At 40.7% G+C, this 27,474-nt stretch overlaps 1 protein-coding gene across 3 annotated transcripts in view; it reads right to left on the reverse strand.

The window, feature by feature from the left end:
* LOC108156506 overlaps nt 1–27,474 on the reverse strand; it is a 53,468-nt gene that overhangs the window by 8,746 nt on the left and 17,248 nt on the right. For all 3 annotated transcript variants that reach the window (XM_033388780.1, XM_033388781.1, XM_017288008.2), the window contains exon 3: nt 6,445–6,566. In XM_033388780.1, coding sequence (XP_033244671.1) covers nt 6,445–6,566 — 122 coding nt within the window. The remainder of the gene's footprint in view (nt 1–6,444; nt 6,567–27,474) is intronic.

Raw genomic sequence — 27,474 nt, forward strand, 5'->3', positions numbered from 1 at the left:
TCAAATATTCTCATATTAATATCAAAATGTAAGTTTTTTTTTTGTTAACAAAAAACAATTACGATGAATTAAAAAAAAAAAGTTGAATCAAGGTCGAAGAATTTTGAGGAGGAATTCAATTAAAATATTAAAAATATTTTTTTTTTAAATATATTTAAATCAAATATTCTTATCTTATTGTAAGCTTTTTTGTTTTTGTTTTTTTGTAATTTTGTATTTGAATATTCAATATTTAAATTTTTAAAATTTGTTTATGTTTATTTATTTTTTTTTTTTGATTTTTTTGATAAAATATAAGATAACTTTATGTACTGTAATTATACAAATTAAAATATGTAGCCCTCAAATTTCTGGTAATTTTTTCCCCGAGTGTAGAGTCTCTGCGACGGCAGTTGGGTGAGAAATGTTTTATGGGACAACAGGCCGCTCGACACGTTTATAATCCATTTTATGGCTTTATTTCAAATGCGGAAGTTGACAATTACAAAAAAAAAAATATATATATATGTACCACAAGTCTCTTCTTTGAGGAGATAATGCTTTGAAGAAGAAAGCTGTTAAGCTAAATACACTGGTGATTATTTTGTTGTGCACTGCACGCAGGCTATAAACTGGATGGAATGCAGAGCCAGTGCTCATTAAATTCCCATCTGTATCTGTAGCTGTCACTGCCTCTGACAACATATTACTCATGGCGATGGATCCTTCTCTCACACAATACATGTGTTAACACTTACAGAGGAGACAGACAGATGGGAGGGGGCGATACAATGTAACTTTTTGTGAGTTCAATGACTGGCAATTGCGCCCCCGAGACATAAAGCAAAACCGAAAATCCGTTCCAATTCGTTTTCGTAGTACCACTCGAACCCATCTCGATCTTATGAATTCACAATTTGTATACCTCTTCGCCTAAATATAGCCGAAAAAAAAACACAAACACACACCTTTTGACGTCAATTGCGGTGTGCTTCTCGGAACGAGTAATGAAATTGTGTGTGTGAGCATGTTGTGCGACAGCATTTATTTACTCGTTGCTCGTTGATCATCAATCAGAAATTAACCCAATTTAGCCTTCTTGGCCATGTAATGGCATCGATACGAGGCAGCTTCAATTACCGATAGACAGCGGCAGCAGCAGTATGCCGTGCCGTGCCGCACAAACATGAAATGTTGCACTGATAAAAGTGCAGCAGAGCAACAACCAGATAGAGACACAGCCAGAGCCACAGCCGGTGGACTGCCTCCAGCCACATATCCATTAGGCAATAAAGAGAAATGTTTATATGGCCCGCAATCATGACACGCTCTCTTTCTGCCTCCACCTCTAGATGTTGCTGTTGCAACTTGTCAAAGTCTGGCTATAACTGTACAAAATCAAGGAATCAATTTTGGCATTTGCTACCGTCTCAATTCCCCCCATCAAATGCCATGTTAATTACAGATTCATGCATCTTTTTTGGGGGCAATTCGCTAGACCAATAAAATACTCTCATTAAATTGTCAGCAATTTCATGCTGGTGCCATCTTTTCGTTCAGTCTCTCAATTTATTGGCAAGCATTTCATAAAATGGGTGGGGGATCCGTCCCAGAGAAATAATGGATGCAGTGGACGCCACGATGCCTCGTTCATGTCTGAGCTGAAGTGCAGCTTGTGGCAGACAGCCGACGACAGCTGACCTTCAACTCAGCGACTGCCATCGACACTTTCAATTGAGTGCAGTCCGACCTTGTGTGCCCTCGGTATGAGTGGGGGTTTTTCCACCAATTATGATTGCACCACATCCCTGCTGCAGATCATCTTCACCTGCTCGACGCTGCATTCCCCAAAAATGAGGTCAGCCCAAAACAGATCTCTCACCTGAGATCTCGGAAGTGCGATATATAATGTCTCGCGCATATTTTTGCATGCCAACAATTTGTCAACATTTGCCCACGATTTATCACCTGCTTAGCATCGCACTGAGGCACTGAGGCAAAGATCAAAGAATTTCCAGACCATTGTTTGGGGTCGTAATGAGCCAGCAGCCCGGGTTAAGACACGTCTTACTCGGGCTTACACGCGCTAAATGAGCGTTCAAATGGCTCTAAGCCAAAGGCAACCAGCTCCATGCCGTTCCGTTCCGTTCTGTTGTATTTGTGCCTGCTTAACGACTGCTCCAAATGCAGTTAATGGAATTTTTTCCACATGAGGTATAAGTTCTGGCGGCTGTAACCGAAGATTTAGATACTCTAGGAGGGCGATTTTTGCTGAAGGAGGTAGAAATAGCTGTTCTAATGCTGATCTTCTTTATTATCATTCTGTAGGGATACGATTTGTTGGATTTGGTAGAACCTCCACAACTCCCCAAACCAATCTCCAGAGACCTCAAACTATTACCCACTGCAACCGTTCATTCCCATGATCTGTTCTCTTCAAACAAAAAACCACCCTTATCGGCAACACTCGAGTGGCTCGAGCAGTGATTAGTCGCTGTCAGGCACACGACATGTATGTTGTTCTTAGATTCTAGGGCAGTCGTCTGCTTGTGCGTCTGCCTCTAAGAATAACTCCGTGAGCGGAGGTTGCCTTTGGAAGCAAGGGCTTGATATAGAGACGTGTTAGACCCGTTCTACTTCTCTAGAGTTTCCCATGAAACCCATAAGCCCTACGATAGCGTATAGCGGCGCCATCGTCGGCGTAATGTTTGCATTTCGGGAACTGCACTCAACCCAGAACTCAAGAAGTAAATCCAGCCAACTCTGCGTCGGACAATGGGATTTGTGTGTGAGTCAAGCTGTATATGGCCCATAAGTAGAGTGACTATCTGTCAAGTCAGCCAGCCAGCCAGCCAGCCAGCCTGGGAGCGGCAACAGTCATCACATGTGGGTGGGTGGTTGGTGTTGCAGTTGCAATGCAATTGCCTGCCTGGTTGACTGGTTGACTGGCTGCCTGCCGTTCGAGTTCTCATTGTGCGACATTCCGCATAGCAGGCGGGCGCGTGATAAGCCCATAAAAAAAAATACACGCCAACAACAAGAGCTACACAGCCTATGGCTATGGCTGGCGCTGAGAGTGTTTCAGTTTCGGTTTCAGTTTTGTGGCCCATAAGTCACTGGCTGCCGAGTGGGTGGATACCTGGCTGAAAGCACATGAGGTATGCGGCTGCTGCTTTTGGCTAGAAAGGTGGTTTCAATTACCGCATGCCACAGATTAGTTCTATTGATGACTCGATGCATTAGCATTAGCCAGAATGCATCTCCACGGAACGGTACTGCCCACCCCCGCCCCCACAATCAATAGACTTCATTAGGCCTGAGCCACGGCCCAGCCGGGAGCCGCCATGGGAGGTGGCAAGGCCCGCATGGACACGGTTACGCTCTCGCCTCTCTCTCTCGGCAGTGTAGCTGTTAAAATTTGACAGTTAGCCGACAGCTGCGATCGTTAAGCGTCATTAAACAGGCCTGCCTGAGTGCCAGGCCCAGGGAGTGGAGTGTTTGGCGATCCACGTCACTGATAGATACCCCTCCCTACCTCGTGGAACTATTCAAACAGTATCTGGCCATATTTGCAGTCGATTTCCAGATAGATAATATGATTAACAGCGGATTCCTGAAGCATTAATTGGCTAAAGAAAAACAATTGCCCGGGTAGAAGGTAGAAGGGGTAGGCGTGTGGCTGCATTTTTAATTCCACTTTTTGTTCAGTGAGGCCTATGGCGCCGCAAAATGCATTCCAGAATTTTCATTTAAATGAAAAGTTGGCAGACAGCTGCTTCTCCGTTCTCTGTTCTTCGTTCTCCTGACCCAAATCCATCTCTCGTCGGCCGGAGCACACATCAGCCATCAGAATATGTTGGTCAGGGGGCATTTAATCACTGGCAACCCGATGTTGCATTTAATACTTTAGCTTCAATTTGCTGCACGTTTCAGCCGCCTGACAGATGTCATAAAATACAACAAAAAAAAAGAAAATGTAATCCGGGTGAAAAGCCATAACGGGATTAAGAAGTTACACGAAAATTTCTACAATGTTTCTGCGATGCATGTGTGTGTAGGTTGTGCAGGGTGTTAAAATTGTAAATTAAAGGGCGTGGTTAGCAGGTCTAAGCCAGAAATTGCATATTCATGGAAAGCCAGACACCAGACACCTAGAAAAAGATGGGCGGTTCTGAATGGATTGGGTGTGCGCGCAAAAAAATGGCTAAATTGGAAAAGAGGCAGCAGCATCGGCAGTCCCTGAGAACCGCGAGCTTTGCGTGCAGTCACGTGATGATAGGAAAAAACAAAAAATCACTGTATAAATACATCCGCGGCAAAAAGCACACACACTCACATACACACACACCACAGACAGCGAATGATTCAAGTGTGAGCTAAGCAGCTTGGCGGCAATTAAATCTAGTCGTTGGTTGGACGGGGGGTGGGGGGTGCCCAGACACAATGTCATGACTACTCGTATCAAAAGCCGCCTTTTCCATATTGTTTCAGACATTGTGCCGCAGCAATTACATCAGCAGTTTTTCTTCTTTTTCTGTCTGTGTGTGACCCCTCGAACACACCTGACGGGCAGCTGGTCACTGTCAAGGCAATTAGTGTGTGTGTGCAGTGCACTGCGGACTGAAGCTCTCATGAACTTGAACTTTTCGTTTGAGATCGGGCATCGGAAATGTTTTATTCGGACTTGAACTCCAACTCGAGCTCTTTGAAATGGCAACAAATTATAATAAACAAAGCAATAATCATGCGGATAAACAATAAATGTTTGTTTATCAAGCACAATGAGAAGAGACGATAAAGATAATGAAATTAACTACGCAGCCAACAAACGGCACTCTTGTTGTTCTCGGTCTGCATTTGCTGCGAGCGTGGGCTACAAGAGAGAGAGAGAGGGTCACCTCTGCCGTGCAAAAGCTTGAAAGGCATTCCGAGAGAGAGCAATAGGCAGAGAGAGCAATCGAACGAAGGTTTTGAAAGTGTATGCGTGCAATGCGTGTGACGAGATGTGTCCCGTTTTGCTGACACGATGGGAGCGACGCATTGTTGCTGCTGAGAGGGCAATAAAACGAAGAGTAGAAGCGATGGCGAGAGTGTGCTTTTCGTGAGAGGAGCGCATCGAAAGAAAAGATCGCTGGAGCCGAAATACAAACAGTAAAATCCAAAACCACACACATATTGTACATAAATGTACAATTTTTGTTTATTTCCATAAATAAACTCTCAATAAAATAAAAAGTAATATCCATAAGCATATGGATAGCATCAGTACACCCGTAAATGATGTCAGTTTAGTCAGCCTGCCTCGTCCACAGAACAGAACAGAACAGATGTCAGAACCCATGATATGAATGTGCGAGTGAATCATACGCCAACAATAATCGTGTTTGCTGGTTTTTAGCATAGGTCAGGAATTATGATGATGATGTGATGGCCCCCATTTCTGAATAAAATATGCGAATTTGAATTGAATCCAATGGAGAACACAACACACAAAATTATTCGTGTAGCACTCGAAAAACACACACTCGTAAAGCCCCTCAGGATGAACCCATTTAAACTGTTTGCGTAATACACTCAACTGAATGAATGGTCAATTCCATAGCGAGGTGCGAACTGAATGCGTAAACAATTGAGGCCACATGATCGTCGATGTTTATCAAAAACTAAAGGAACATCTACTGTTTAGAGTACTAGTATATTGTATAAAAAAAGACAATAGGTACTTTTATAGCTATAGAAAACAGTCACTCAAGAGTCTCAGAGTAAAGTGAAGTTTGTAATTAAAAGCGAGATGCACTATCGGACGTTAGGGAATGACTCAGCCGCCGGACGGAGTGACCACAGCCTGGCATTGACCCATAAGCCGTAGTGTAAGCTGCGCTCGATTTGCTTGTTGACTTCAGATTACAACAAATATGGATTATAAGTGAATACACTTGGAGAATAATTAAATTTTATGAATTTTATGGAACTAAAATAGTAGTTTCCACATTTCTTAGGGAATAGTTCAGGAAACAACGAATCATGGTTCGTTTAGTACTAGAAAAGGGATAGTTATTTCTTGAATTTAAATAATTGATAGAGGATCATTATTATAGAAGAATAAAGTACAAAATCTCTTCCAGGGAGTAGTTTGACCGCAAGGGATGAGCTTTCATAGAAGCTTTACTTGAAAAGAGCGCAACATCTCTCCCTCTCTCTCTCCTTACCGCTAGCTCTATTCTAGTGAGACTCGTTTCTTTCTGATTTCTATAAATTTCTTGATTTTCACGGATAACATTTCTCTTGATTTATATTTACTGAAAGGCAAAATAATTGTCCAGAAAGTAGCTATTTTTTTTGTGATTAAACCGTTCTTTCTTTTTTTTTGTAGTGCAATGGCATCCGTTCCCGTTTTATTTTTAGCCTGGCATTGTTCGGCCCCGATTAGAGATCCGGAGACGCGGCTCTGCTCTGGTCACTTACCTCAAGATATTTCCATGCGACAGCTTATTCAGCAGCTGCACCTCCCGGAGCATATTGGGTCGATTGGCCCGCAACTGATTCATCTTCAGCACCATCACCTCGCCGGTCGTCCGGTGTGTGACCTACAAAAACAAACAAAAAAAATGAGAAACATGGCAAAATGGATATAAAAATCGAGTACGAGTATATTGTACAGTGAGTGGCACATAAATCAAACTCAAGTTCAGGCAATACATGGCACACGAGAGGACACTAACTAATAATGCGCGAGACATGTCACCACCCCGCCGATCGTTCGATCCAGGGTCAAGTTCGGTGGTGGGGGGGAAAGTCATCTGGTTTGGATAATTGCATTGAAACAAGTGCAACAAAAGCATTCAGGTTTTCATTGATTTGTGCAGACCAATCCAAATGGTTTTTGCTAAATGAAAAATCAATAAACTCGTCTGCGTTCGGGTTTGGTTGAATGCAATTTGAGGCACAGCCATCGTGCCGCAACAGCCACAGCCACTGCCACAGCCACTGCCACTGCCACAGCCAATGCCATGGTCATTGCAATTAAAATTGCAAATTGAATTTGCCATCAAAGGTGGAACCTCTAAAGTTCATAGGGTATGGCATGGCCCCGCCATGTGTCCACTACACGTAGCATGTATTTTTTCCTGCGTCTGAGTACGGATTGCCACTTGGCGCCAGACAAACAACATTACTCACAATTCGCTTAAATAAATAGCCCCCAGGGGCTGGCAAGACAACAAACACAACCCACAATGGCAGCTTGTGTTTGACTCTTCTTTAATTTAATTTTTTTGTATTCTATTTTTATGCCTAGAGCCAAGAAAATACGCCAACAGAAGACGACATTCTGGACTAAAGGGTACCTTAAACCTTTCCTGGGGGTACACGACAGACACTCTCTAATGCTAAGCCACTCTGGAAGAGAGAAAGTAGAGAAGTCAGCCCTGGGAAATTGTTTTCTTCATTCCGGCTGTAGTTCGGAATAAACTTTATTGGATTAATATATAATTTCCAGATATATAATAGCTCTAGAGCGAAGTTCCACCTCTTTAAACTTTGGAATTCCACAGATCCTTCAACTAGCTTGCTCTCGGAGCCAATTATATCTTTAATTTATATACACCATATACCCCTCGAGTGCAACAAGTACTGGGTATAAGAAGCAAACATAGTACAAAGACATAACCAGGAGACAGAGACGAAGTCGCGCGAATTTCTCGGCTCTCCGCTAATGGCAGCAAATTAAGTTTCCTTCTAGCCAGTTGCAACCCAGACATTCTACAACAAAACAAACTGTGGGTCTGTAGGTGAGTAAGTTGATATGGTAGATGGTATATCGTCGTATGGAAATGTGGACCCGGCACACACGTGTGCGTGGGTGACACACACACCGTCGGGGTTGATGCCGACAGCCACAACCATTCATTCTTTATAGTCCTGTTGCTCATTTTGGCCTCTATTCGCTATTCGCTATTCGCTTTGTGGCTTTTGCGTCGGTGTTAACAAATTTATGAAGTTGCCATTGTCGTTGTGTTTGTCTTGGGGCCAAAGTCCAATTCATGGCGGTCCCCGGTGTCAGAGATTGTTTGCCTCATTGTCTGGCAGCATGTTGCCAATCAGAAAATAGTAAAAAGAATGTCTCCTCAGATTCTTAACTCTAACGAGAATTTGATTTCCGCTTTGTGTCACTTTACGAGTATATTTTCGACTATCTGCTCATTTGCTTATCGAAAAGCTTTCAATAAAACCGAGTGGGGTATTTATATATATCCGGCATCGAAGAGCTTTATAATGCCTGACACGCCCAACCGGCGAACACTTAATGTACACGATATAATATTTGTGTAAGCTGAAAAGCTGACAGGTTTTTATGTTCCTGCTGTTTATCATATTTATTCTATATTTTATATCGCTCTTTAATTACAAAATTGTTTTCTTGTGCGTGACTTTTGATGACTGAAGGCATTTTCGGTCTGTTTGCCAAATTTATTTGCATGAAATTTGTCTTTACAGAAGAGCCACTCCCCTAGATTCGGGGAAATTCATGAATGAGACAATTAAAGCATTAGACAGCATTTAAGGCCATGTAGAGAGACCATTCATACAAGAATTCTACATAGTACGTGTATTTATTCAAAGACGTTCGAACGCGTTCGTGCCACAGACAAAGGCAAATAGTGCCGGCCCGCCTGCTCGCTGGACCAAAAAGTGGCACGTCCTTGTCCCAGACCCCCCTCCCTCCCCCACGACTCTCGGCCAGACACAGCCTGCAACTGTGCTAAAAGAGAACTTATGTGTGGATTGATCGCTGGATTGGCGGCCAGCTTCAAAGAGGTGTGTGTGTTCGTCTTTTGGGCAGGCCGGCAATGACGTGAGAAAAGAATTACAAACGCCCCAGACATCATGGGCCTTGGAAATAATCAATTAAACGGAAACAAAGGTGGCGATGGCGGCTGGGAGAGACCTTTCATTCAGCTTCGTGTGTGGGAAACCGTTTGAGGGAAAGGTTCTAAAAGCTTTTCGAGCTGCTTAAGATTTTCAAACATTCATTGGCACCTCTCTAACTGATTCACACACACAGTAAAACCCCTCCCGAAACTTCCTTTACTCTTTCAATTTTCCTCTAAATGGTTGATAAACAATCATCAAAAAATTTAAGCAAACAGAAATCATTTGTTTTGTTTGCCTTTAAAGAGCATGAAAATGCTTTCAGGCTTTTTGTGGACTCTTCAAATAAAGCTCTTCAAAACAAAACAGAAAATGTCAGCGGACTTGAGTCGTCTGTTCTGCGGAGTCGAATGGGCAAGGGGTATCGCCAAGTCAAAATGTATAGCAACAAGAAGAGAAGATTAAAATAAAGACAAAAATCCCTATGCAGCAATGCCGTTTGTTATTCTTGGTCTGCGTTTGCTGAAAGCTGAGAGCGAGAGAGATGGTCACTTCGGCAGTGCAAAAGCTTATTACTGTTGTTCTTACAAGACAGTAGGAATTGCCGAGAAAGAGATAGCAATTCGAACGAAGGCATTGCGAGAGTATGCAATACGTGCTTAAAGCCGGTGAAATGGCGAGGGACTTCGGTTTTCTGACTCGCAGTTTCGCTTCACTTGCATTGTTTTTGCTGCTAAGAGAGCGATAGAAGGACAGAAGAAATGGCAGAGCGAGATCAGGAGAGTAGGCGTCCCGTTTGCTTACACACAAAAGCCACAAAGTGCAATTCCCCTGCGCTCGCATTGTTTTTGTTACTGAGAGAGAGAGGGGGCAATAAAAGGAAGAATAGAGTGAGAATTCCCAGAGAGTGCGAGAGTTCCGCGATAAGGCAACGGCAGTGCTCGTAGATCAAAAGATAAGACATGGGCGACGGCACTGCTCTCACGGCAAAAAAAAATGCAAGTACAAATTATTATTACTTAACCAGTTTCTTATGGAACCCCCGGTGCCCCCCCGCATCGAATCGCATCACATCGAATACCGTCGATGGTTATGTCAACAACTGCATGTGGCAGGCAAATACATTTTGATTTTTTCCTTTTATTTTGGACGTAAATACCCGTATTTTCACTTTCAGTTGAGGCAAAAAATGAAAATAACACCAACAATAAAAATGGAGGCAGTTGCGGAAATAAAACAACAACGAAAGTTGCCGCACCACCTGAAAATACCAAAGCAACAAAAAAAAAGACAAAAAAACATCCTTTTTGACCGAAAGGCCAGCAGCCTGGAGAGCAGGCCGAAACCAGTCGCAACGGAACCGAGGCTCAGGCTCTGGCTCACGCTGACATTTCAACCGGCAAAAAACCCAAAAAAAAAACCTGGCCCAGACCCGACCATGCATTTGGCATCTCTTTAGCGGCCAAAGCCAAACGCGTTTCGATGCGGCACGGGGTACACGTGTGACATTCGATCGTAGGACTGCGACGGCGATTGCCGCACCGGCGGCCACCGGCTGAGCGGAGAAAATATTTCAGATAATTCCACACAGCGTTTCGTTTTGCTGGTTAACAAATATTTAATGCGATTTACAGTTGGGCCAGCAGACTGCTGCTGCTGCTGCTGGTCAATCATCTTTCTACACGGGCGACTCGGTGGCAACTTGTTGTGGCAACACCAGTTAGCGGTACAATGTCATACAGACGCAGAGAAGCGCAGAGCAGAGCAGAGCGGATCGGGTCTTTCTGGCCAAAACGTGTTCTGGCACGCTCTCGCGCGTTTTTTTTTTCACGCGGCTCTGTGAATACAGAGAAAGACAGAAAAATACAGAAATACGCACGACAAATGTCGGTTAAAACTATGTAAGACAAATATTAGACGAGAGAGGTGTCTCAGTGGTGCTTCTGTCGGTGAACGGCGCTGGTTATGCCCATTCCCAGTAGCCATGAGAGAGTCCACCAAGCAGAACAAGCTGTAAGCCGGCTTTTTGAATGGAATTTAACCCAGTTTGCTTTCTTCTGTCCGTCTATCTACTCTTCTGGTGGTGTCTTTTCGGTTTTCGGCCAAGAGGCCGCTCCAAATGGCTTTTATTGCTCTGGTCAGTTATAAAGAGTGGCCGGAGACAGGTGTTTGGTGCTTGGACGCCACAGTTTGTTGTGATATTTGCATGCCACAGAAGTGACAGCTCCAAATGGGATTAATTATAATAATAATCACTAAATAGAAAGAGACTTTAGTTTTTCTATAGCGACATCTTCGATTCAAATGGGGGTTTTATTGGTGTTGCAACTACTTCCTCAAGTCTTTTTATGCTACACTCACAGAAAAATGGCATGCCACCATATTTAGGTTAAATATGGGATCAATCATAGTGAAATTAAATAGAATTCACTTTAATTTAAGCACAAAAAGTTTTTTTAGTATGTCCCATATTTAGTTTAAATATATAAACATTGAAAATAAATAAAATATATTAAATTTGTGGGAAATATATTTAATTTAAATCTGAGATGTATTTTTTTAAATACGAAAATTTAATTTTAATCTAAAATATTTTTTTAAATATAAAAATATTTAATTTATTTATGAAAATATTTTTGTATACTATATGAGAAATTTAGTGTAAATCTGAATTATATTATTTTAATATCAAAATATTTAATTTTAATCCGAAATATAGTTTTGTAACTATAAAAATATTTAATTTCCATGTGAAATACATTTAACAATTTCCCCTTTCGTACATTTTTATCCAATGATCCTTCTTTTTTTTTTTGTATCAATGAATACCCCGAACACCTGTCGTCCAGTCAGCAGAGTTTTTCGTTTACGATAAACTAAGACTAAAATTAACCTTGATAATTCATGGCTTTGTCCAGTGCTGGCTGGCTGACGTACTAGATCATATTTTTAGACCTCATGAAGTCGTCAATGAGGTATGCGTGGCCATTATCAGTATCAGGGCTATCAGCAAATATTTGGATTATAATTTAATGGGTAATCTTATCTGGAGGGTGGGGGCCCAGTCTAATCGCCTGCGGACGGCGGGGAGCGCACTTATGAATGGCCATAAAGATGCAGCCACAAGTGGGTGGATTCCACCTGAATTAATTAGCCAAAGAGCGGGCGAGTGGAGCGCGTGCATCAATCACCATAAACCCCATAAACATTTATGGGGTCTGCGAAGAGCGGAACACAAAAAAACCAAAATTATATCTATATTTTGGGGGCGGGGGGAGGAGTCGTAAAAAACCATGAACCGACAGCTCTCAAGAGTGCCGTTTTAAGCGGTTTCAAATTTGATTTTCATGCCGCAGACACCTTGCGGCCGAGTGGGCGTTGGGGCAACCAGGAAGTGCAGCATATCAGAGAACAAATTTCAATGCGAAGATGTTGCAAGCTGCAATTACAGCCGGCACTCAGGCAAAAGATACAGTTGCAGAGATACAAATTGTTTTTTTTTTCTATTGAACTCGGACTTTGGCTCGTTAAAATTGTTATTGCTTTTAACAGTGGGTTTTAATTGTTAACGGAAGCTTTTTGGCCGCAAAGTTATGCAAATGTTTTTTGTTGGCGGCTCCTGACTCTCCGGCTGGCTTGTTGTTGCTTCCTTTTGTTGAACAAAATTTAATTTCGTGTTGAGCAAATAATTTAACAAGAAACATGTTGTAAAAGCGAGGCAGGAAGCAGCGGCAGCAGCGGCAACAGCGGCAGCTGCAACACACGCATATTGCACAACATTTTGTGGGAGGATGAAGTGGCAGCAATTATTAACTGTTAGTTGCCTGCCAACATGGAAATTCGATATTACAGGCGGAGGCGGGGGCGGGCTGCCTATAGATACATTTTGTGTCTAAAATGCGGAAATTCAATGAGAGAGAGGGAGAGAGACAGAGTGTAATATTCCCATTGCATAATCTATGGCTCTATCAGCCTTCAAGATCACCTTCAAACGGCAGTTCATTGCACGGGCTACGCTCTGGAACTATCTCTGGTATCTCTAAGTATAGTTTAATGGGCCCCATGTTATGTCATCCAATTTAATGCTGTTCTCACGATTGCCGAGACTCTAGGACGGCGAAACAGCGAACTTTACGATTACACGGACCCGGGCCCCCGCATCCGTCTCGGCCTATAAAAAAAACATTCAAAATCGAACACGTTCTACATATTGAATTGTAATAAAGTCACTCAGACATCAGAGAGCCTGATCACAGGGGACATGTGCCTCGAATATGCTTAAAGGTAGGTTTCTACCCTTTTTGTTCCTATAAACTGGAATACGTGCCCCCCCCCTGTTGCCTCGTAGGTGGGGACATTCTTCTGATTGAACTTGATTTGTTTATGGGCTTGTCGCCCCCGCTACACTGCAAGAGCACCCCCTCCCCACCCCTTACTATAGATATATAGTATCTCTCTGTATCTATGAAAACGAAGGTCATTCTTTTGGGAGGAATCAATCATTAGCAAATTTTTAAAAAATATGTATAGGCCAGTTAATGATTAAATAATTTTTGCCGCCTGTCACCGCTATTTATTTACCTTTGGGAGGCACTGTAAAAGCCGCTTAACTTGTTTACTTTTCGAATCAATGGCATGCCAAAAGACACAATAAATGGGTTAAATAAACAGAAAAAAAATATATAAAACCGGCAAACGCAAGACTTGCCACAGAAACGCACAGCATTTCTGGCAGGGCATAGAAAATTACAGTTGTTATTCATCAAATCGAATATCCCCAAGGTAGTTTCCGCCAAATGAATACTACGAATACACTCGCAAGTAGTTAAAAATTCAGTTCTAAAAGCACAACAAAAACCATGCACATTCTAGCCTGAGTCATGGTTAAAGTATTCATTTATTCATAGAACATTAAGCAGTGAGGGAGTAGAACCTTGAATACTGGGAATAATGGCCATAGATATTCGCGCTACAAAGTATCTGTGGATTATCTAGGAACAGATAATACATATCTCCAGACAGATATAGTGATTACAAAGCGATTGGTGATACACCATACTGTACTTTGAAATTTGATCTGTGGGAAATCGAGTCGCTTCATGGAAATCGAGAATCTAGATTTTTTATCTCTGCAGGGGCGTAGCCAGGATTAAGATTAAGGGGGTCCGGTTTTTTTACATGAATTTTTATATAATTTGTATTCACTATTTTATTTTTTTTGTATTTTTTAAATTTTTTTTTATTAAATTTTTTTTTATTAGTTTATTTTTTATTATTTTTTTTTAATATGCAGTCAGAAGGATTGATTGTACCAAAAACCTTTGACAAAAACCAATTTGTTTTCTACTAATAAACAGCTTTCCCTCGGGCTACTCTCTGTGTCACGCGTCATGCGGCCGCGCTCCTCGGTTTTCGACTTGGCCTGGCTTGGTCCTCTGGGCGATGTTCCTGCCTAAAGTTCTAACATCTTCTAATTTACTAAGTATATTTTTAGTAGCCTCGAAATCGCTCACGTCTATGCACTAATTACTGATCAAATTTCATTGCAAAAAACACCCGACATTTTATATAGACATTGATCTATCCCCCCAAATCCCCCTCCCCCCTTCCGATGATGATGATGTTTGTTCGTTCTGTAAACGAGTAAATAATTCCATCTTTAATGCGAACACAATTTAATTAAATGGATAAAACGTAACACAAAATCAATTAAAAGCAACGAACGCGCTTGTCTTGTCTTGTCTTGTCCATGGAAAAGCACACACGACGACAACAAAAACGTCGTCAAACTGTGCTAAATACCAGAAATGAACGATACAGAGAGAGAGGCAGAAGAGGGGGAGAGACAGAGACAGTGCCTAACTGTTAATTGGATGTGGCGACTGTCAATCGATAGGTGGGGAAGTGTGTAAAGAACGAGCAGAGCACTGTCTCTCCCTCTCTCTCTCTTTCTGTGGCTCGTGTTTGGGGATTAAAAAGAAAAATTAATTTGACCTTAGAGCAAAATTTATCGAATTGCCAATTGATCGATCGATGGAATGGGCAGCACTTTTATTGGATTCCCCTTTTCGATTGCATTGGAGGAAAGCCTCAGTCAGACTTGGATCATATATGCACTCTCTCTCTTTCTCTCTGTCGTGTTTAGGGATTAAGGAAAAATTAATTTGACCTTAGAGCAAAATTTATCGAATCGCCGATTGTTGGAATGGGCAGCACTTTTTCGCTTTTATTGGATTCCCATTCCCCATTTCAATTGCATTGAAGAAGAGCCACTTGGATCATATATCCACTCTCTCTCTTTCTCTCTGTCGCGTTTTGGGATTAGGAATAGAGCGAAATTTATCGAATTGCCAATTGATCGATTGATGGAATGGGCAGCACTTTTTCGCTTTTATTGGATTCCCATTTAGAATGTTGGCGCCTTCGAGGAGAGCCCGCAGTCGGACTTGGATCAAATATGCGCGACGGGTAAAAGTCATGCAGTTTAATTGGTTTTATCGCACGCCTCGAATCGGCAGCAGGAACATCAATGGGCTCTCGGACATTCGTCAATTAAATTAGAAATCCGTGTGGCAGGGCGACGCGTGTGTCGCCCTTAGACAGGGAGGGGAGAGGCAAAGGGAGTTGCATTTGGCCATTTAAGACACGTCGCTGTGATTAAAATCAACATAAAGTCCAGACACACGTCTGGTTCTGCCCCTCACGAGAGAGACAACAACGAGGCACTTCCGTTATCGTGGCTGTTGCTGTGCCACTAAGTGTGGCGCATTTGCCATAAACAGCTGCCACAGCAGCAGCCGCATAGGCCTCTGTCGTCTAGTGTCGCCCTCGGTCGCTTCCTTTGACAACCCAACCCAACCGCCGCGCTCCGCACCAAAACAGCGATCCAATCAAGACGGCTCCCCGTTGCATGTTGCCCATAAAAGGGTCAGAGGCATGTTGGTGGCGATTAGCACGAGATGCCACAGCCGCCACCAGCCCGAGGATCTAGCCCGGGGGTGCCCGGGGAGTCGAAAGGGTTTTCCCTATTTGGCTAGCCAGAGACGCATCTCATTTGAATGGATCTTTCAAGTCTTTTGGGACAAAGAGCTGCATCTGATGCGGCATGCAACAGCCGCAAAACAAAGAGGAAGATACATGCATCCAGGCAGGCAAGAAATCAGCCAAAAGAACACCAAAGTTGAAATACTCTTCACGAAGAGGAAAAAAAAACTCGGTTTTAAAATAAAAAAAAATAAATAAATAAATAAATAATATAAAAAAACAATTTAAAAAAAATAATAAAATAAAAAAACAATTTAAAACAATTAATACAAAAAAAAAACAATTTAAAAAAATAATAAAAATATAAAATAATAATAAATATTTTAACAAAATTTTAGAATAAATAACCTTAATATTTCAAATACAATTAAAAAATATTTAAGATACAAATACTAAATATTAATTATAATATTACTACTGAATATTTAAAATCAATAAAAAATATTTAAAATAAATTTAAAAATAAAAACCCCAAGTATTGAAAATTAATAATAAAATACAAAAATTAAATATTTAAAATTATCAAAATTTGCAAATCAATCAATTAATCAAATAAAAAAATAAAAAAAAACAGTTTAAAATAAATAATAAAAAACCCAATTTCGAATAAAAAATAATCGCATTTAAAATAAATAATACAACTAACATTTTAAAAAACATAGATAATAAGTTATAATATACATATGTATGTATGTATGTAATAAGTTATAATATACATATGTATGTATGTATGTATATATAAAATTTTTAGGTAAAATATTTATTTTAATTATGAAATATATTGATTTATTTATGTATGTATTTAATTTGAATTTGAAATATATAAAAATCAGATATTTTCATAAGATAGAAGACCTTATTATTCACTTTCATCTCTAATAGATTGGTATAGATTTAAACTATGTTTAAATCTGAGCGAAGCTGTTAAAATTTTAGTGATTTTTTATCTCAGATCATTTTAAAGTAGTTTGTTCTTTCGGATTCCTTCTAAAAAGGAAAAATTCTATCCATAAATCTAGGAGGCACTCTATTCAGAGTGGAAACGGCTTGTGTGAGGGTATCCAAAAATAGGCCTCTAAAACCTACATTCTACTTGATCTTTGAGCCGTACTTTGGCGGCTTCTTAAAGAGACAGCGAAAAGAGAGACACGAGAGAGCGGGAGAGAGAGAGAGAGAGAGAGAGTACGAAATGTAATTGGTTTGGCGCGTTAATAATCAATTGGCGTTTACATTGAAAATGTTGCATGCCACGGGATGAGTAGCGGCAAATATCGATGGTGTCGGCAACATTTGTTTGTTGTTCAGCCAAAGAGACACCGAGGAATGCCGAACGGCAAGAGCCAGCCACCATTCCGAGCCATTCTATCCATCGATTGTGGCGTCAGTCTGCAGACCGTAGACTGCCCTTGACGAAGTGCCACCACATGTTGCAGTAGCAGTAGCCGCCACCAGACGTAACTCTCATTGATGGCGGCGGGGCATGTCAAGTGGTCTACACGTGTCGCCCCAGCCAGCCCGTTCTAATCGGGGAGGTTGGGGCAGAAACCAGTCGGACTGGTGCTCAAGTCCATCAATCAGCGGCTTGTTTGGGGCCAGCAGCCAGCAGAATGGCTTTTTAATTGTCGCAAATATTTATGGGAAATTTCTCACGCATTACCTGTGGTACTCGGGACCCTCTCTGAGGGTTTCGAACGATCGCTTACCTGAAATCAAACAGAGAAATACATTTGTTAATTGCTGGCAATGAACTTAACAATAAACAAAGTCTTGATTAAAATGTGCGCATAAATTACGAGTACCCTTCATATAAAGAAAGCTCAAAAGCCGAAGAAAGAAAGAAAGAAAGAAACACAATAAACAATAAACAATAAACAATTTAATTACGCATCGTTTGCGGTACACACGGTACAAAAAAAGTGAAATGCAGACCAACAAAAAAGGAAAAACAATAATACATTTTTAATATATTTCATATATTTTCTTATATCAAATGTGAGAGAAAAATGTTGCGATCTTCATCACTCCAAAGCGTGGCACGAGGGCCATAAATTACATTTTTTTTTTTGTGGATTGGAAAAACCTACGCACTCCCCCCCTCGACAGCCTTGGATCTCCAAAGATCTCTGGTGTCGCGTGTAGTCGGTAGTCGACTTTGAAATAGAAAGTCTGCATTATAATTGCTTTGTTTTAGTTTTTTCCACACCATATTTTCCAGCCATTGTTGGCTACCGTAAAAAAAACACTCAACTCTTTTTGGCAAATTGCAGGAAAAATATTTGCCAATGGCTTTTCGTCTTTCTCCGAGGCTGAACATCTGCATAACATCTTGTAGCTTGTATCTTTGTATCTCGACAACTGTGAATGGCTGGCCGGGGCCCGCGACATGTCAACTATTTCAAGGCTAAATCAGTGAGGCAGTCCATCCGTGCCTCCGCTTGGGGGCATTCAACTCCGAGTCCCTCCGCTGCTGGTTTTATGAAACAACTTCGGAATGCATTTGCCTGTCATTTTGTTAATTGAAAGTTGGGCTGACAACAAACAGACCTCCTCCGCCCCTCCACCTGCCCCTCTGCTGACTTGTTTAGCCTTTGATTAAGTGCAAATATGGGCAGAGTTCTAACTAAAAGAGCAAACAGCGTCCAATCAATTAGAACAAACACAAAACTGGGCTTTTCCCAGGCAGGAATTTGGTTCGTTAAAATATTTTCATTCGGGGGCGCACCCGTCGTCCACCGTCTGCTCATTATTTTCTGGCTTTTCCAATGCGTTCAAAAAATAAATAATAATACTCGTAATAAAGTTGCACAACATTGTACAGTCACAGACATACCCGTCAGACGTGTACGAATTTGAATGGAGCGCGGGGGGAGGGGAGGCGCGATGCGGCTCTGTCGCTGACAATCATTTGGCGCTTTGTCTCTTTATTTTTTGTTTGCCTCTTTTTTTTTTTTGGGGCATTTGCTGGGAGCAGCCGCGTCAAGCCGTCAGATGCGTTTGTTGCCACACCGCTCCGACTCGAGACCCGACTCCGGCCAGAGCCCACGACTCTCCCTGGGCTTAGAAATGCAACCGAAAAAAAATATATAATAATTTTTACTTTTTTGGCGCCGTGACAAATTTAAATGAGCGCAGCGCACACACACACACACACACAAACAGTCTCAGGGTTTTGGGTGCAGCAATCAAAAACGAGAAAGAAGAGCGGAAAACGGGAAAAGTCGAAGCTTTAGATACCCTCACAGATGGAGCCCCCTGCAGAAGTATGGGAAATACCTATGGAGAAGGAAGTAATACTAGAGGTTGTTGAGTTTTGGTGGAAATATCTTTGAAAATACAAAAGTTATAGCCATAAAGGAGCGCTTGATCGGTTTTCCTACAATAATTTTTTTGTTACTATTTTTTAAAGCAAAAACTTTTGGGACACTTAAAGCCATTTTCAAAGCCATAATTCTTAAAAAATTAAAAGTCAACAAAATAAAAATAAATAAATTAGATAAAAATAAATAAAGAAATAAAATACAAAAAATTAATAAAATTAAATAGAATGAATAAATACAATAAAAATAAGTATAATAATAATAATAAATTGAGCCAAATAATATCCCCCCCCACCCAATTTCTTGATGATTCGTCCTTGATTCCTATTTTTTTTTGTATTTTGTATTTTTTTACATGTTTTTTTTTATATTTTTATTTATTTTTTTTTTGTTTAATCATCGTAATTTTTCCTCTGACTAACATCACTCTAATAGTAACAGCAAAAAAATTTGTAGAGGCGAAAACCCATCCTCAAAAGACAGATAAAAATGTTCTTTATGTTATAATTCTTGATTCGATTAAATTTCTTAAGATTTAAATTAAAGAAAATTTCTTTCTTTATATATGAAATAATGTCAAACTTCGATCTTAAACTTTTACTTTGACTTATAGATACTGATCAAATCTTATAGGTTTCTGTAGAAATAGCACTTATAAAATCGTATCATGATTATTTGAATACAGAATAAAGTTTTCTCTAAAAAGATCAGTTTTTTATAGCCATTATTCCAACAATAGGAGATCAGAAACAATCTTCAGTACATTTCTCTATAAATATTGATTAAAATACTTTAAAAATAAAAGTTTCAGAATTTAATGCTTCTCTGGTAACCTGGTGGTTTCTCCTTCAATTCCAATGAAGGAACTGCTTCAAATTTAAGACAAATATGTTTAAAATTCAAAAATATATGTACGGTTTAAGCTTTTTCCCCGATTTGGATAACCTTTTCAATAGGGTATACCCTATAATAATAATAATGGGGACATATATTACTAATGCGTTTGGATTTCAAGCGTCTGCCCCGGAGTGCGACTTGGCTTCGAAATGAATCAATGCTAAACTATGAAATGCATATCTGAGCCACACAGAGCCACACACGAAAACAACAAAAACAACAAAAACAATAAAAACAATGACATGAGCCAGTCTGTTGACATGAGCTGCCTGTGGCGTTTGCTGGCTATGAATCAACAGCAGCGGCGGCGGCAGCGTCGGATGGAGGTGGAGGCATGCCCCGACATCGTCGCGTCGTCGTTGTCGTTGTGTGTGGCAATATATGCGACGCGCTCAAGGCCTTGTGTCAGAATTTTTATGAATGAATGAATGCATACAATTTACACGTATTGAACGGCAGAGCAGGAGCTCCTCCATCCTCAAAGATGATTTTCGTTGAGTGCAAACTGCAGATACAGATACAGATACATTTTGGAGAGTGCATTGAACTCCCCCACTAACAGATGGATGGAACAACATTCAATGCGACTCCCCATTCAATTTCGAATTTCGTATTTCGTTTGAAACTGGCTAAAAACAGATATTACCAACTGGTCTTGCCACATGTCCCTGCCCCCTGCCTCCTCCTCCTGCTGCCGCCGCCGCCTGGTCTTGTTGCCTATTTGGTATTGATATCGTGTATTGGCAACATGTTGGTAAACGTTTGGCGCTTTTTTTGGGCGTTCGTTCGGTCCATGTCCATCCTCAAAAGCAGGTCCCCGGGTCTCCCAGGTCTCCCGGGTCTCCCCGATCTGGTCACGTTTCAACTATCAACTGGAAATGGGATTTTGATTAGGAAAACTTGCAACAAAGTGGTTGCCACTGATGTTGCTGTTGCTGCTGGGGTTCTGCCGAAACGCGGAAGTTATGAGCCGCAGAGGGTCTCCATTTCTAATCAAGTTTCAATAAATTGCCAGCGCTTCCAGTGCCACTTGTCATTGTTTATCTCTGCTGGTTTTGCTGTTGCATTCGCAGTGGCAACGATAGCTGCCGCTTCCGTTGAATGCAACTCTCTGGCTGTGCCATTTGCCTGCCCAAATGTGCCGCTTATCTGCCAAGGGAAGTGCAGAAGCAACGTCTCTCTGTTCTGCTGCTGCTAATTAAAAGACAGCCACAGATACAGATACACAAGAGAAGCTTGGCTCCGGCTCTAATATCAAGCCTCTAGGGTCCGGCCCTGCCCTGCCCCGCCCTAACCCCTATTCCGACTATCAAAACCATTTGGCGGAAATTTAAATTTAATTAGAACGGGAAACGGGATATCAACAAAAGAATATATACAAAAGCGTACAGATACATACGAGAAGAAGGGTTCTTTTGAGTTCTTTAAACATTTTTCTCACACGCACATAATTTATTTATTTTCCTCAAGAGTGTCCCTTTGTTTGGTCTGGAAGATGGATGGGCTAATCGATGTGCGGGGGGGGCGATGTGCTGCCGCCTGCAGTTTTTGAATAATTTCGTATTTTCCCATATATATTTTTGTCTGTGGGGGGGCTTGACGCAGATATCGGCCATAACCATAAATATAGACAAACAATCGGCTAAATATAACACCCAAACCACCAGAGAGGCTGGCTTTCGAAGGTTATATTTTGTGTTTTTATAGAGGGATAGTTTCAATCACAGCCCCTTCGAAAGGGGAGCACTTTCTGCGTAAGAGATATTTTCCCATTTATATTTTTGGTTTGTTTTTGTTTGAGAAATTGTTTTGCCATTAAGGCGGTGCCCGCGTGACTGTCACACAATTGAGTTGTGACAGCTGTTTGGCGGCTGATGGGACTCTAATGCTGCAGAAGCACTATAGCACGATCGGGAGATATGTACATACACGTCGAGAAATAGGGCATACGCCATTAAATATTCGGGTTTTAAGTGAATTTTCATTGATTTTACTTGGATTTAAAGCAATAACTAAGAAATATTGTTTTTGGTTTCTTGGGACCGACTGCGCCTCCTCGCCAAAGGCTGCATATTTTGTTGTGGGATTTTAATGATTTTTTCCTGGTATTTTTTAGTATTTTTGAAACACATATATATTTAAAAGAGTCCCTATTACAGCCCAAATTTAATATAAATATAAAACCATTTAAAAAAAATTAATAATTAAATAATAATACATTAAAATATTGATATAATAAATTAAATTTGTAAGAAATATTTTTAATTAAAAAGTGCAAATATTTATTTTAAATATAAAATATATTTTAATAAAAAAAATACTTTTGTTTTACAATTTCCACTCTCGTAAATGAATTAATTAATTACTTAATCGAACTAAATTTAAGAACTAAAATTTCAAAAATTTGTAAAACAAATTTCATTAAAATGTGCAAATATTTATTTTAAATCTAAAATATATTTTAATAAAAAAAATACTTTCTTTTATAACTCCCACTCTCATAAATTAATTAATTGTTGAAATAAATTAGAATCCAAATTTAAGCACTAAAATTTCAATAATTTGTTAGAATATCCCAGAGTGGAATGTGTTTTAGATACAAAATATATTTAAATATAGTACCACTCTGGTAAATTAATTAATTAACTAAATAAATTAAATCCAAATTTAAGCACTAAAATTGCAGTAATTTTTAAGAAATATATTTAATATAAATATGCAAATATTTATTTTAAATATAAAATATATTTAATTTAAAAAAAAACTTTCTTTTTTACAATTTCCACTCTCATAAATGAATTAGTTAATTAAATCAAAATGTGAGCACTACAATTTGCATTGATTTTTTCTCTCTGTGCACTGATCAATGGAGCGATATTTAAAGTTCGATCTCAAACAAAATAGAAAACGCTTCGAATGTACAATTGTCACGCCAATTTAAGGCCCCACAAAAAGTTTCCTTTTGCCGACTGCCGACTGCCGCGATTGCCGCTTGCGGCTCCAGTGATATTTTTCATCCATCGCTTATTTGTTTTTTGTATTTTTATATTTTTATGCCGCGAGCCAAAACTAAACTGACCGTGAACAATACGCTCCAAGCGCGTAGTTCAATAAAAAAATACAAGAAAAAAATTCATAAAAAATTTCCAATATTCGTTTGAGACTCTCCCTGACATTCCCCTTTGGGGTACAGGCCGTACCGCTTGACCGCTTCGAAGGGTAAGCATTTAGTTGAAGTAATTTGTAGGAAAACCAGGCGGATTTTTATTTACATTTAGTTGATGGATAGCTCGGACACCGTCTCCCCGAAACGCTGCCATAATTAATGACGATCCAGCGACAGTCGATCGATGGCTAGGGTCGGGTCGTGTCTCTCTCCCTGGCGATATTATCAGGCGATACTTCTAAGAAATTTCGTCTGGTTTTTGGACATTTTTTTTTCAGTGGAAATCATTCCAGGGCGCGCTTTCTTTGCCATACAAAAGGCGCCCTTCTGCCCCGCCCCCTTCCCTGGAGAGGGTTCAGTGACACATGGTCTTGGCCGGGAGATCGTTTGTTGGAGGCAGAAGAGAGCACACAAAGGCAGCTTTGTGCAGGGATACAGCGGCAGCCGTCGGTCTAGGGCAATCGTTGGTTCTGGAGGGCTTTTGTGTGCCCGATTCCCTGTTTCCCTCCCCCCTGTTTGGATTTCCATTGTGTTTGCACTTGTGCGAGTATTGTGGAGAGAACCAGATGTTCCAAGACCGAAAATATGTATGGTATATGGGGTATATATTATTGACTTACTTAGCAATCAATCCAAGAGCCTTCTGGCTTTCGTAATTGCATTTTTTGGGGGGTGACTTAAGCCCTCACGTGGCCAAATTGCGAAAGTAGTTCATTTGCTAAATACTTAATTGAAATTTCATTCGATGATTGCAATGTTTTCCCTTTGGGCTTAATTGTTGTTTGCTGGGCACACGGAAAAGATAAGTTAATTTCTTGTTTATAGAGTGGCAATGAAAGCGGGGCACGAGTGCAATTTATGGCCCTCTCACGGCGTGGCTTAGCATAACCTGTTTGCAGGAACTCGACAAGGAGGGGGGCCTCAAAACGAGTACGAGTTTAAGTAAATTACCATTCAATGCTGCTCTGAGTAGAGCCATCTGTTTGCAACATTGTGGCACTCAACGGAAAACAAGGGGAGATGCGTGGAGATGTGTGTAATAGACAGAAGGAAGCGTTTTCGACGCTATGAAGGGGATAGGCTCACTAAAATAGAGTAGGGAAGACACGCTCTCTATCACAGAGTGGCTTAGCAGCAAAGGCGTGAAGTTTTACTCAAAGAGAAGTCACCAGAGAGTTCAGATCTTTCATTGCCATGAAAAAGGCTCTATCCCAGAGAGATTTGAACTCTCTCTCACAGAGTGGCTTAGCCGTAAATATTAAATAGGCAGATTTCATGCCTGGTACTTGCTCAAAAATATCGAAATATAGAGCGTAGAGTCCTAGCGAGCATCGTACTGTCTCTCTCTCTCACAGAGTGGCTTAGCCGTAAATATTAAGCTTAGCCACTCTCTGAGAGAGTGTTCAGATCTGGGCAGTTTTCATGTATAGCCATTTTCCTTAACTCTCTTCACCGCCAGCTCTATTCCAGCGACATTTGAACACTCTCTCACAGAGTAGCTTAGCAGTAAAGAGTGAGTTCTCATATCCGAAACTTTCCCAAAGCGAGCACAACAGAGAACTCTCTATCTTATCTCTTTTCAACGCTAGCTCTATCCTGGCAAACCTCGTACTCCCTCTCTCTCTCTCTCTCTCACAGAGTGGCTTAGCGGCATAGGATGAATTTTCATGTCTGTAACATTTATGACAAAGAGAGCACATCATAACGCTGTAAGCTCTCTCCCCTTGAGACAATTCCTCTCTCACAGAGTGACTTAGCTCTAACCCAGGCACTCCACGTGCCTCCGCACTGATTTTGAACTTGGGGCTGGATGGTGTGGGAATGCAGCGGCATGTGCATGGAGATGTTGACCAACTTTCAAAGACCATCAGAGATGTAAGATGGGGTCGTCGACGTCTGGCACCCACACCCCAGCGCAGATCCCCACCGAAAACAAAGCTAAAAAGCGAAACTAAATCGTGATTTATGATGATTATATTTGAATTGCTCATTGTCTTCGCTCACACTCCCTCCCCCTCCAAAAGCTCCGCCAAGTGGAGCCCCCAACTGGAACTGAAACTGAAACTGAGACTCAGAGCTGCAGTCGGGTCTGGGGTTGGGGCTGTGGCTGGGTCTGGCCAACGATTTTATTTTGTATCTCTCGGCAAATAAATAAAATCAAAATTGGGACTCTTAAAGTGCCCTGACCATGACCATGCCTGCCATCTGTGGGCCCCACAAAGGCGATAGGAAAAATCTCCAAAAAAAAAGGCTAACTGCATTTTCACTTTGGCTCTCTCTCCCTTTTGGGCCAAGCTGTCAGTGCATTGGGTTTGTAGGGCGCCTGGGAAAGCTAATGAATTTTCGCGAGGGAAAGTTTGCCTTAATTAATGCACCTCATGGCATGGACCCCATAGGACCCCCCGGCCAAGAGTGCTTAAGCGTTAGCCCTTAGCCTTAACGGGTAATGGGTATGGGCTTTAAAGATCGTATTACCAGAGTCCTTTGGCAGCGTTTTAAATTACAGTTTCGCTTTTTAATTAAGCCCTGGCCCCGCCCTCGAGTCTAGGCAAAGGCTGAATAGAAAAGAGCAAAAGTGTTTTGGGGGAAATTTTTAATTAAACCGAGGGTTAGGGCCAACAGTTGGCGAAATATATACTCGATTGGATGTACATATGTTTGAGGGCTTGGCCCGTGCAAAAAAAAGGAGGCGGGTACTGGTTCTGGTTCTGGGCATAAGGTAAAGACAATAAATAGAGACCAGGGCACGGCTTTCAGCTTAGCTTCGACTCGGACATGGTCGTGGACCTGGGACGTTGGGTTCTTAGTTTAATAGCTTTGCTCTTGGCATTGAAATATTTATCATGTCGTGCTAATATTGCCCAAAAGGGGAAGCCCGACTGGAGTGGACACGCTCGATTGGACAGTGCGGATAGCATGGGATAGGAGCGGTTCGTTTCGGTCTAGAGAGGGGTAGGGGCAGGGGCAGGGGCAGGGGCAGGGGCAGGGGCAGAGGGAGGCAGGGCGACTGCCTCTTGCCGTTTGCCTGTCATCATTGACACGCGAATTGCAAAAGTTAATTTAAGTAGTTTTTAGCCAAAAGACGACTGCAGCTCCTCCAGGGCCTTTTGGCTCTCGAGCTCTGGCTAGTCATGGGCAGATTTATATGGCCATTTGGCTAATGAATTGCAGCCAAGCAGCCGAGCAGTCGAGCAGCCAACATGGCCAAAACGGCAAAGGGAGCGAGCTTCGACGAGTGGCAATAAGAGCTGATCCATAGACGAGCATAAATCATGGGGAAAAACTCTAAGAAAAATGGCATAGTAAAAAAGAGACACAAGCCCACAATAAAATAAGATTAAATATTCGGTTTTTACAAAAAAATACGAGTGTAAGGAAATTAAATAAATAATACAACAACCAAAAAAATAAATAAAAAAAACAAATAAAAATAAATAAAAGTACAAAAAAAATCTCTTTCATTTATACCAAAGCATATACTAAAATTGTTTTTGATTTCTTGGGACCGACTGATTTGTTGTTGGATTTTGATGATTTTTTTTATGCAATTTTGCATAGTTTTTTTAAAATAAAAAATAAAATCTTTAAAAATTCCTTTGAATACGTAAAAATAATATAAAAAATTAAATAATAAATAACAAAAAATAATGAAAAATAAATAAAAAAGTCCCTTAAATGCGGAAATAAGTTATAAACAAATCAATAATAAATTACAAAAAAAATTAATGATAATAATATTAATATAATAAAAAAAATATTTACCTAAAAAATAAAACATATTTATTTTAAATATGGAAAATATGAATATTAATTTAAAAATATATGCTCTTTACAATTTCCACTCTATTACAAAATCTATAGCTATTAATTGTTTAAATCCCAGTGTAAAACATTTCAAAATTCAGTGCCTTTTTCTCCGGGTGTAGTGACTTTGATTTCATTCGCAAGAATTCAAGATAGATCCATGGCTGGATCTTGCTTTTCTTTGAATTTTGTTCAGCCATTCGTTTGGGCCCGCATTTGGGCTGTTGTTTGTTGGGCTTTCTGGTTATTTATTTGTTGGCCCGTCCCCCCGTCCCGTCTGCTGGCACACCATGTGAATTATGTGGGAGTCTTGTCGTTGCAAACATTTCAATCTGAAACAATTTTGTAATTGTTGCGCAAATGTGACAACAGCAAAAACCCAACAAAACTGATGGC

This window comes from Drosophila miranda, chromosome 2, assembly GCF_003369915.1.
Source record: "Drosophila miranda strain MSH22 chromosome 2, D.miranda_PacBio2.1, whole genome shotgun sequence".
In the NCBI taxonomy this organism is placed as follows: domain Eukaryota; kingdom Metazoa; phylum Arthropoda; class Insecta; order Diptera; family Drosophilidae; genus Drosophila; species Drosophila miranda.